The 12,238-nt window shown below is 46.2% G+C and overlaps 1 protein-coding gene across 1 annotated transcript in view; it reads right to left on the bottom strand.

Moving 5' to 3' along the window:
* Positions 1–8,614: 8,614 nt before the first annotated feature.
* The window catches only part of Acta2 (actin, alpha 2, smooth muscle, aorta), a 17,432-nt gene continuing 13,808 nt past the window's right edge, over positions 8,615–12,238 (bottom strand). The window contains exons 8-9 of the mRNA XM_004632076.3: positions 11,405–11,586; positions 8,615–8,906 (exon numbers count right to left, since the gene is read on the bottom strand). Of these exons, the coding sequence (XP_004632133.1) occupies positions 8,763–8,906; positions 11,405–11,586 (326 nt within the window). The 3' untranslated portion in view covers positions 8,615–8,762. The remainder of the gene's footprint in view (positions 8,907–11,404; positions 11,587–12,238) is intronic.

Below are 12,238 nucleotides of genomic sequence, written 5' to 3'. Positions count from 1 at the left end.
AGGAAGGAAGTAGTGTCATGTGTGCCCATGTGGCTGGCCACCAGCCACCTGTGTTTTGCTCCCAGAAGAGCCCCTTTCCAGCAGCAGGGCCTTCTTTTTTTTTTGTGGAACCGGGGATTGAAGTCAGGCCCTTGTGCTTGCCAGGGAAGCGCTTATTCCACTGAGCCATCTCCCCGGCCCCCAGGGCCTTCTTTTTTGAGCAGAAATCAGTTCTAGGTCCCCAGATGCCACTTTCTAAGGCAAAAAAGCAGATTTACCACAATTTTCCACAAATTTTCAGGTTTGTGTCTCTGAACCAGTTTAGCTTGAATATCTTGGGATTCTAGTGCTGGTCTGTTTATTGTGCACAGAGCCAGTCACCTAGAATGGAATGCTGTGATCTTTGACCCATCCTGCCTTAGAAATGTGACTGTATTTGCAGGCTGTGTCACCTTAAAATGAGGCCCCTGGCGCGACCCTAAGTCAGCATGATTGGTTCCTTGTGAGAAGATATTACAGCCCACTCACATAGAGGGGAGCGCAGGTGGAGCTGTGGGGGTAAATGGCCATCAATAAGCTAAAGATTGAGGCCTTAGGGGCCGGGGAGATGGCTCCGCAAAAAAAAAAAAAAAAAAAGATTGAGGCCTCAGAGGAAACCAGCCCTGCCCACAGGTCAGACGTGGCCATTTCTTTTGTGGACCTATGAGGAAATGTACTTCTCTTATTTAAGCTAGTCAGTCCATGGTATTTTGTTTTGGCAGCCCTAGAAAATAAATACAGTACTTAATAAATTGTTCTCTGAGAGTAAGTGTTTTTCTTTCCTCTCCAAATGATGGGAAGTGGCTTTCCTTGTTGTTACATGGGGCAGGGGCCATTTTCTCCTCTGTAGACCCTGCCAGGTGTGGAAGGGCAAGGCAGAAAATGTGCAGATTGGCTTCAGCTACTGAAATTGTTCCTGGTCTCATTTTAGTGTGGTTTTGCTTTTGAAAAATAGTGCTTCAATTTGAGACCACATCCTACAATGAGTTCATATTTCTTCCTCATTCTGGGTGACAGTGGTGCCAGAGTGGGTTATTACAACAGTTTGGCTTTCGTTGAAGTTTCTGTTGAGGAACCAGCAGAGTGGTCCCAGAGGTGGAAAGCAGAGGTTTCTCTTGCCACACATCTTGCAAACTGACGTGGCAAGAGAAGTCTTTTTGTGTGGAAGATGCTTGAGGAATGCCATGTGCTTGGCAGAGAGTAAGGAATAAAGGTAAATTTGAGGCTTTTGCTTCCTAGAAGAGGCGGCATCGTATTGGAGTGAAGCTCGTTATGCATTGTGAAGACACCCACTCTATTACGAACTCTTCTCTCTTCCTTTAAGAGAAACATTAACTTTTCTAGTACCTTCACATATCCCTGAAGCACATGTTTATTTTCTTGGGACATATCTGAAGATAAACAGTGGCTCTTAGTCACCTTATCCACATCCAAGAAGACTTTTAAAAAAAAAATTATATATTTGGTACAGGGTCTCACTGCACAGCTTAGACTCATGGTGATCCTCAGCCTTCCCAGTGCTGGGATTACAGGCATGTGTCACCATGCCCGGACTGGGTCACCAGCTTAGCACACCCTGGGGGGTGGAGCCGGCTTGGCAGATTGAACCCTGGTCCCTGCACTTGCCAAAGCAGGCACTTAGTCCGCTGAGCTATTTCACTGGCCCAAGACATTTTAAAAAGTCATCGAAGAGCATTTCTTACTTCAGACCATTGTGATGAGACAGCATAAACTGAGTGGCTAGAATAATAGCCCATTGTGGTGGCCGGGCGTCCCAGGGCACAGCGCCAGCATGGTCAGCCGCGGGTGAGGACCCTTTCCTAGCGTGCAGATGGCCTCCTCGCTCTGTCCTCATGTGGGAGCGAGAGAGGTTGATGGTCTCTCTTGCATCTCTACTTAAAGGCAGAGCTCACTAATCCCACTGTGAGGCTTCGACCCTCGTGAGAGAGTTATCTCCCAGAGGCCTTCCTCCACCCAAAAATATATATCTTAAGGGTTATGATTTTGACATATGACTCGGGGGGGAGGGGAGGACTCCAACAAACAGACCACCAGAAGGCAAGTGCTGGAAAGCTACTTTAAAAAATATCTGCATGCAGTCAGTTCTGTGTGGAGCTTCTACTGTACATCCCCTTAGGGCCCATAGCCATTGTGTTTAAAAGTACTATGCAGGTGAGTATGTATGTAACTGTCATTAAATTATCTCTGATCTGGCATTGAAATTCACCAAACACACTTAAGAAATTGCTCATTAAAGAGGTAACTTTAAAAAAGAATGCCTAGTTCATTAAGTCAGACTTGGTGTTAGATTGCACCTCCCCCACATTGTAGGGGAGTAGATCAGTACTGTGTTCCTTTTCCCAGGTAATGTTCCATTGCATGTGCTCTCCCACTGTATGTATCCCCTCATGCGCTGCTGAGCCTTTGGGCTCTTTCTACCATTTTTACAGTTTTGACTGGTAGAACACATTCACGTTTGAGTAGCTTTCAGTTCTTTTGGGTATATGGAAACTTAAGCCTAGAATCCTAAGGTCAAAGGCTTATCTTTTTTTTTTAACATTAGACTGTGTTCTTAATTCTTGTCTATTTTATTTCTTTTATTTTGACAGAGTCTTGCTATGTGGCCAAGGCTCTGGGATCTAATTTGGGATCTTGCTAAAGTAGCCTCTGGAGTGTGGATAATGGTCATGTATTTTTAACTTCTTCAGGGCCTCTAGCCTGTTTTCCACAGTAGCAGAACCATTTTATATTCCCTCTAGTGGTTTTCAAGTGTTCCAAATTCCCCGTATCTTTCCTAACACTTTTTTTCCCCTACATTTTAGCCATGATAGTAGATATACAGTAGCACCTTGTGCTTTTGATACACTAATACACAATTATCTTAATTCTTTCATATTTTATTAATAAAACAAATGATGATTATGGCTTCTGTTTTCTTTCCACATACTCATGTAGTTGTGAGTTTCCCACCTCACACCTTAATCAAGTTTATGAGCAGCAGGCTTTGAGAGAGAATGTGATTTTATGCAGGATGTTCGACTCTTGCGTGGGAGATTCAAAAACAGAGAAAAGAGAACAAATGAAAAGACCCATATGAAATAGCACTTGAAAACAATATTGTTGCTTTTCATCAAACTCAATAGTTTATGCTTCATAAGGAGGAAGAATAACTGAAGATTCATCTGAGATCACAAATGTTTTTCTAAGGACAAGGGTTAGTTGTAAATTTGAAGGATAACATTAACCTGTTAAATGAATCAAAAATACTAGCTGTCACTCTGAAGTGCCCAAGTTGACTATAATTGGTGTCAGATTTCAAGACCGACATTTCGTAGAGAAAGCATCATAGATTCTACTCTGGATTCTTGTAGTTGAGCAGTCACGCCTCTCTCCGACTGTGTGGTCCGGCTGAGTGAGGCTCTCTGTGGCTCCACCTGTGTAGCTTGCTGCTTTCTCTGTGGCTCTGCTTCCACAGGCCTTGGCATGTTCTGGACCAGCTCCCCCCTCCATCCCTTGGGAGCCCTCCACCCATTTGTCTGTTGCAAACTCAACCCCTGCTCTGTAAAACTGTGAGCACTGGTGTCTCCTCAGGGCAGCCTCTTCTGATCCCCTCTCAGGTTAGCGTGCGTGGCTAGAATCAGTACTCCAGACACTTCTTCTGTTCTCATGTCCACAGTGTGCTCTGTCTATTCTGTCTGTTTGGTTAATGTCCACCATCCTTGGACCTTAGGCTCCAGCCAACCAGAGCCTGAGCTAGGCAGACATCACCAAAAGAGCTGGTTTTCATGTCCCGATCCAGAGCCGGATCTCACACCTGTTCTGATCCCCTCTTTCATTATATCTTAAAAAAAAAAAAAAAAAAAAAAAAAAAAAGTTTAACTACATCCATAACTTCTGGAGTTTGTGAATGTGTGTATCAGCCCAAGTGTCCTCTTCTAACATCAGGAATTCTCCTTCAAAGAAAGACAACCTCTTTCTACAATGGTGCCAAGAAAACTGGATTTCCACATGTGGAAGACTAAACCTAGAGCTGTATCTCTTACCCTGCACTAAACCAAAATCAAAATGGGTCAAAAATCTAAATTTTATTTTATTTTAATTTATGTATTTGGTACAGGGTCCCATTACTCACCTCAGAATAGGAGTGAGCCTCCTGTTTTAGCTTCCCCAGTGCTGGGATTACAGGCATGCATCACCACACCCAAGACTCTGTGGCCCACTGGCATGCCCATGGGTGGGGCCAGAGTGGCCTGTGGTGTGAGAGATTAAGCCCTGTCCCTGCACTTACCTAAGCAAGTGCTTAGCATGCTGAGCTATCTTGCCAGCCCCAAAGATCTAAATATTAAAGCAGAAACAATCTGCTGAAAGATAGGAGAGATAAGCTACTCGACAGTGTAGGCAAAGACTTCATAAAGAAAACCCCAAGCACACAGGAAATATTACCAAGAATCAACAACTGAGATTACTTCACACTAAAAAGCTTTGTGCACAGCAAATGAGACCACCAACAGACTGAAATAGCAGCCCACAGAACAGAAAAAATATTTACCAGCTATTCCCTAAAGGACTAATATCGAGTATATATGAAGAACTCAAAAGGGGCCAGAGAGATAACTCAAGAGTTATACGCACCTATCTGGTAAGCACAAGGACCCAAGTTTGATCCCTGGCCCCACAAGCCATGTGGTCTCAGCCCCAGATCCCTGGGCAAGCTGTATCACCCTTTATGCCTAGAACCAGGCATCCTGGCACATACCTGTAATCCCAGAACTCAGAAGGTTGAGCCAGGAGGATCAAGGCCAGGCCAGGAGCTACAAAAGCAAGCACAAGGCCAGCCTGACCTGCAGAGTGAGACCCTGTCTCAAAAAACAAAACTAAAAAAAAAAAAAAAAAAATCCAACCTTCCAAATTAAAAGATTCAATTAAAAAAATAGGCACCTGAAATGAGAAGACACTCCTCAAATGAAGTTCAAATGGCAAACTGATTTACTGGAAAAAATGTTTAATGCCACTGGTCGTTTGAGAAATGAAAATTAAACCAACACTGAGATTCTATCGAGCTCTAGAAAGAATGTGATCTTCAAAAAATTGACCAATAGCAAAAGCTGCAAATCCTGACTCTGAGGAAAAGGAAGCCTCCACTGTTGGTGGGAGCGCAGGCTGCTGCAACCCTGTGGACATCAGTATGGAGATTCCTCAAAAAACTAAAACGATGTTGCATTTGGCCAAGATATTCTTCTAGATACCTTCCTGAAAGAGTGAAGAGCATCATATCATAGCAATACATGTACTCCTATGTTTATAGCAGCACAATTTATAGTAAGTAAATCCTGGAAGCAGCCCAGATGCCCATCGGTGGATGACTGAATAAAGAAAATGTGGTTCTTATTTATAACCAAGTATTACACTGCCATAAGAAAGGATAAGCTTGAGCCATTTTTAGGTAAATGGATACACCTTGAGACCATACACTGTAGTAAAATAAATTAGACACAGGAGTTCAAATATTGCATTTTTTTCTCTTGCGTGAAAAACTCAAAGGGCAGATAAGGAGCAAAATGGGTGCAAGAGATTGAGAATTAGGAAGCAAATGTTCAAATAGGAAGGGGACCAAGGCAGAAGATGGGGGAGGGGAAGACAGGATTAGGGATAAAAGAAGAAAATGGAAAGAACTGTAAATGGGGACAGTTGGGGGCAGAAGGTAAAGAGGGTAATGGGAGAGAAAGGCTAAAGTATAACACATACGGGTTCAAATTCCCTGTGATGAATGTGATCATTTGGCGTGTCAAAAATATACCAATAAACATTAATTGTGAAGGGGACCAGCGAGATAGCTCAGCAGACTAAGCGCCTGCTTAGGCAAGCTTAGGCAAGCGCAGGGACTGTGGTTCATCCGATCCCAGGTACCACATGCCTCGCCAGCCCTACCCCCAGGGTGGCTAAACCGGCTGCACAGTCTGGGCTTGGGGGCGCACTCCTATAATCCTAGCGCTGGGGAGGCTGACTGCAGGAGGATCACTACGAGGCCGAGCTGCGTAGTGAGACCCCGTACCAACCAAATATATATAAACAACAACAACCACCATAAAAAACATTAATTGTTAAAATAAAAGAAAAAACAAAAGAATTTCTTCCCAGCCTATCCTGTGTTAGATGTTCTACCAAACAGAACTTCCTAGAAGTAAAAATGATGACACATGGACAACAGAAAACTTGTTATTGTTAAAGAAATGCTTCTCCCCAGCAGTCTGCTCCCAGCAAAGCCTGCACGACGTAAACGAAATGCTAGTTAGAATCTCACGGTATTCTTAGGAGCTCCAACGGGTTGTCCTAGGAAAATTCGAGATCGTAGAAGAAAGGTGCGTCCGGGCCTGCAGAGTCTTTGCTGTTATTAGGGGGCAAGGAGGAGTAAGAAGGGGCCAACCCTGTGTGTCACTGCTTTGATTTCCGCTGGTGTCCTTCCTCCCTGAAGCTCGCTAGGCACGCTCACATCGGTGTGACCCCGGGAGTCATGTGAGCGTGGAGGAAGTCGTGTTCTGAGCCGCCAGCCGGACCAGCTGCGTAGGCTCTGCAGGAGGCGGATGCAGAGGGAGCACGCATTTCCCCAGGGCTCCTTCGCGGCCGCTTCTGGTTTTCCTGAAGTCTGCGCCTGCGCACGAATGTTTCTGAGGTTGCGAGACTTTGCGGAGCACTCACTTCTTTCCAGAGAACGTAGGCTCTCTGGCTGTAACCATAGAATATGCTGCACAACACACCTGTTCTATCAAGTAATCCTGGAGCGAGTGCAATGGCTGGTGACTTAAATTATAGAAAGTATATACATTATTATATGGTCGCAAGTAGCTGTATATACACCCTTAAGTTTAAATCTAGAGGGTATTGAATGCCTTTCTCTACGGGCATGAATTTGCCACTGGACATTTTTCTATGACTTTGGGATGATTCTCACATTGAGATGTGCGTAAGAATCTACACGAAACTCTGATGAAAATTCAGTTCCTGGCTTCATCATCGTAAATTCTAGTGCAACAGACACTGAATGTGCCCAGGAACCCGCACATTTCCCAAGAGTTCTGATGAGGATGACCCACGTGGCCTGTGCTTTGAGAAATGTAGGCTTGGCATTTGAGAGGGGGAGCTTGAACCAAGCTCAGGGAGAAACTCACCGCTGTGACCTCCGCCAGAAGCGTGGGGTGGGTACAGTTTCTAGCCACTTAAAGTGCGAGTCACTCCTTTGTAAGATGCAGCATGGAATCCAGGGGCTGTGGTGGGTCAGGAGATCCCACTACAAAGAGCCCGATGACGGCGGACACTCAGCACATAAAGACTCTTACAGGGTGCTCATACTAATGAGCTGAGATGACTATGAATTCTGCTAGTCCCTCGAATGGGCCGGAAAAGGCTGATGCCCTGCACGTTCTGGATCTGGGCATCCTGGACCACAGCAAATCCTGCGCCGGCGCATCTCTGCAGCACAGAGCTCTGCGCCCTCCCTGCTGACTCTAGGCTATTGGTAAAAGACAAGCAACTTCAGCAGGAACTGCAGCAGAGGAAGTGCAAAGGTTGGGTTGGAAAAGCCCCAGAGGCAGAGGCCAGAAGGGCAGGGCAGGAATTTTTTTTTTTTTTTTTTTTTTTTTTTTTTTTTTTTTTCCTTCTTTGTACCTCGCTGGTCAGAAGGACAAAAAGAGCAGTTGACCTTGGAAGTTCTCCTATATTATCACGTTTCTGACACAACCTTGATCCATTTATCTACAAATTGGGCTGATAACAATCCTTTCCTCCAGGATCCTGGAGAACAAAAGCGGATCTCCACAAAAGCCTTTGGTACTGGTGGGTAAACTCTGCCCTGTGGGTGTGCCCACAGCGTGTGTTTTAGAGACAGGTATTGATCAGAAGGGAAGCCTGTGGTCCCTGTGTGCAGTGCGATTTTGTTTCTCAGTATTAAAAAAAAGAAAAAACCCTACCGTTCAATGCAAATCAATGAACTTAAAAGTTATAGCTTCTTTACATACATACTTTAATATATAGTAAAAATATTAAAGTCACATGCATATATGTGTTTAATATAAAAGATATGGCTTTAATAAATACATAATTGTTTATAAAACTTTATATATGTATAAAATTCTTCTTTTTTGTTTTCACCAATCGTGCTACCGGTACTGGGAGTATGTGTGTGAAATTAAAAAAAAAAAAATCACTCAGTAAGTTGTAGTCAGTGTATATTTTCTGTTTTTCCAATGAAACTCTAAACTTTTCTCTTTCCTTCCTTCCCTCTCTCCTTTCCTTCCTTCTTTTTCAGAGCTTGGGATCTAACCCAGGACCTCCACGTGCTAAACAAGTGCTCTACCAATGAGCTATACCTCCAGTCCCATCTATATTTTTAAATCTCCTGTGGCTTTGTCAAATTCTTCCCACTTACAACATTTAAGCGGCGCTTGGCATACTGTTAATGTTATTCCACGCCCAGCCTGGGAACGCAACCACGCTGACTGTGTCATGCCCTCACTGCCCACTAGAGGGCGCCAGCCTGGCTGGGCAGAGTCAACCCAGTGACGTGATCAGCAGGGTGTTGATCAGAGGCCAATGCTAGAAATTAGGGGTCGAATATTTCGGATTTATTTTTAAAAAAACATAGGTAACGAATCAGAGCTTTGCTTAGGAATGGTTTGGAAAGAAATTGAAGCCGTTACTCCACGAAACATTCACAGTTGTGTGCTAGAGACGCACACAGCAAGGGTGATTTAGAAGCATTTGCGGTGCACGATGGAGGGCCCAGCCTCGTCGTACTCTTGCTTGCTGATCCACATCTGCTGGAAGGTGGACAGCGAGGCCAGGATGGAGCCGCCGATCCACACCGAGTACTTGCGCTCTGGAGGGGCGATGATCTGTCGGGCGGAGGAAGCAGAAAGGGCATCAGCGTGTGGGGCAGTGCCTGGGTGCACCCCCATCCCCGGGGCCTGGTGTCCTTTGAGGACAACCCCCTCGATGACGAGGGAGAGGGCAGAGGTCCCAGGTTCGGAGCCTCCTCCACTGTCGCTTTCGTTTACTCAGGCTCCTTTCATACGGTCTGTTCCGACCCACCCCAAGTCATCACTCAGTAGAGTGAGCCTCGGTCCTACGCGGCCTCCACGCACAGAGACATGGCACATTCTCCCCAGAGCCTAGCGTGACGCGTGCTTTCTCTAGAAACTAGCACCAACAGCTTCAAAGAAATCGTAACCTTAATCTGTTGGTGTCCCTGAGCCAGATTAGATCAGCTGCCACTCTGCAATCCCACTCATCAGAGCCTGCCCCGAGGGACTCTGGGTCCCTACTGGGAGCGACATTCCCCTGGAGGGTCCCTATGAGGTGTGGTCTCCCCGATGGCAGGACTAGTGTGCAAAGGCAGGCACGTTTTTTCGTAAGCAAATGACTTAGGCTCAGAGATGTCTGCCATGGATCTTCTAGCCAAACTCAAAACAATAGCTGCGGGGGAGAAATTCACATTCCAGGCCAAATTTTGGATCCTTAGGTAGACGTGGCTCTCTGGCTCACAGAGGAGCTGTTTCTGAAAAGGGGGTGGGGGGTGGGGGGGTGGTGTTAAATGAGACCCTTTTTGTTTATCCCCAGCTCTGGTTGAGCATTTATTGTTAAATGTAAGAGGCTGGCGTTTGCTGACCTCCTTCATGTATTCGGGAGCTTAACTCTCACAAGCACCTCGAGGAGGGAGCAGGGCACCACTCTCGTGTCACTCGCGAGGAAACAGAAGCCGAGAGAATTATAAATCCCTGGCCATAGAAGCTTGAGTTTCAGACCCAGTATTTAAGCCTGGACTCTGCAAAGTGTTTTGTTTCACTTTGTTACAGAAATAAGTATTTCAGAGGAGGTAGATAATTTTAAATTTCCAGAAAAGTCTCAGAGTTGGCATGGGAATTTCCCATAGGCCCCCTCTCACTTTCATTTTCCCCTTGTGTCATTTTACAGTAACCAGGGTTTTAATAGTTCTCTAATTCTTTCACTGCCCTGGGGCCTAAAGTTTCACCTGCATTTCAGTCCAGGAGTCAAGTTTGAAGAACTAGCCCTTGCCCGCTTCAGCAGCAGCCCTTGTGTCATAGCCTCAGTCAGGATGGCTAGAGAGGGAGCCCTGTCTCTGGCTTTAGCTCTACCTCCAACATGCAAGGGGACATGAGGGGGTTAGACAGCATCCTAGAAACTGAAGCATTTCTGAAAAGGGCCTCTCTATGCTTGTCCTGAAGTCTGTTAGGGTAGGACTTCCTGGAGCATCTGGCAGAAGGAGAGAGCGTGTGTGTTGCAGGCTAGCGCACTCCCTCCTGGGACCTGCACATTCTTTGAATAAGTAAAACAGGAGTGCAAATAATCAAGCACTTGTCTGTCTGCCTCTCCTGCAAGACCTGCACTAGATGTGCTCTTTCTCCTGCTTCCTGCAACGTGGGATGGGGAATCTCAGGCAGCCTTCTGATTTCAGAAAGTGATAAGGCTCTTTGAGAATTCACCCACCTCAGGGATGCTTCATTCAAGGGAAGGAGCTCCATCCATCTCAAGCTCCCTTGCCTGGCCCTCAGGGTGCTCACCTTACAGGGCCCCGGGTGACTCCACCAAGGAGCCTGGTCATGCCAGAGTCATTCTGTGCTTTTAATGCACCGATATAAAAAAGTATTCCAAACAGACAGGGCCGGTGAGATGGCTCAGCAGACTAAGCACCTACTTAGGCAAGTGCAGGGACTGGGGTTTAATCCCCAGCACCATATATTGTGCCAGCCCTACCCCTGGGCTTGCTGAGATGGCCACTGAGACTAGGCATGGTGGTGGCACATGGCTCTAATCCCAGCACTGTGGAGGCTGAAAACTGGAGGATCATTACAAGTCTGAGCTGCATAGTGAGACCCTGTGCCATGTGCCAAATACATTTTTAAAAAAGTATTCCAGACAGAAAGATGAAGAGAGAACTTGAACTCCTGGCCCTAGGGTATGGTCACATTGAACAGTGAAGGAATCCAAACTACTAAATCTACAGGGCTAAAGCTGCTTCAGAAGTGTTGGGTTCCTTGTATTTTTAAGACATATTTTGCAGGTGAGATCTGCTATAAATGTATGTTCTAAGGGTATGTGGGAGGTGGCGTTGCCCTTGACTGCAGCTGCTGAGAGTAACGCAGAGGTAAGAGTCATAAGAACAGGCCAATTTTTGTATAAAATAATGCATTTGTCTATGGATTGGGTTGGCTTGTATATAGCAGGAGATGTGTAGATTTTTTTCACACTGGCTAGCCCTGGAATTCATCAACGCATGTGACCAAGGTGTGGTCCCAGAAATGTCCTTCACATCTAACCACAGGGTTGCCTCCGCTGGCAGCACGCCGTGGGGGCTGTCACCGGGCAGCAGTACCTTGATCTTCATGGTGCTGGGAGCCAGGGCAGTAATCTCCTTCTGCATCCGATCGGCAATGCCCGGGTACATGGTGGTGCCCCCTGAGAGGACATTGTTAGCATAGAGGTCCTTCCTGATGTCAATATCGCACTTCATGATGCTGTTGTAGGTGGTTTCGTGGATGCCAGCAGATTCCATCCCTGGAGAGAGACACAGGCCCTGGTCCTTGGAGGCAGGTGAAGCCCAGGTTCACCGTGGGAGACCAGACTCGAGCAGTGGGAGCTCTGAGCTGCAGCACGCTGGAGCTGGCAGCAGCAGACGCTCCGCTATGGGTGGCTCAAGGAAGGGCAAGGTCTTTAGGGTCCCCAGTGGGACCCGGGTGGGAGCTGTTGCCACCGCACTGCTCCGAGCTCTCACTTCTCTGCGACTCCTGCTTCTCCCCTCCCCCATTCACTCCCCTCCCAAAAAGCTGCATAGTGCTTAATCATTAGAAAATTGTTTTGTCTGAATTAAACAAAGACTTTTTAATACAGCAAGTTTGTGTTTTGGTTTTTTTTTTTTTTTTTGGTGGTATCAGGGAATAAATTCAGGACCTTGTGCTTGCCAGGCAGGCATTTATGTTGCTGAGCTATCTTCCCAGCTCAAAAGTTTTCTGATTTTTTTTGGTGCATGTGTGTATGCGTGTGTGTGTGTGTGTGTGTGTGTGTGTGTCTGGCTCAGCCCGCCCTGGGGGCAGGGCTGGCGAGGCATGCAGTGCCGGGGTACCCCCCTTTGCCTAAGCAGGTGCTTTAGACTGCTGAGCTATCTCGCCAGCCCAAGATTTCATTTTTTTTAAATTTTATTTATTTATTT

Source organism: Octodon degus, unplaced genomic scaffold (assembly GCF_000260255.1).
Source record: "Octodon degus isolate 3935 unplaced genomic scaffold, OctDeg1.0 scaffold00046, whole genome shotgun sequence".
Classification (NCBI taxonomy): domain Eukaryota; kingdom Metazoa; phylum Chordata; class Mammalia; order Rodentia; family Octodontidae; genus Octodon; species Octodon degus.
Note: the sequence above shows the minus strand (reverse complement) of the source record. Positions and strands in the feature narration are given on the sequence as shown.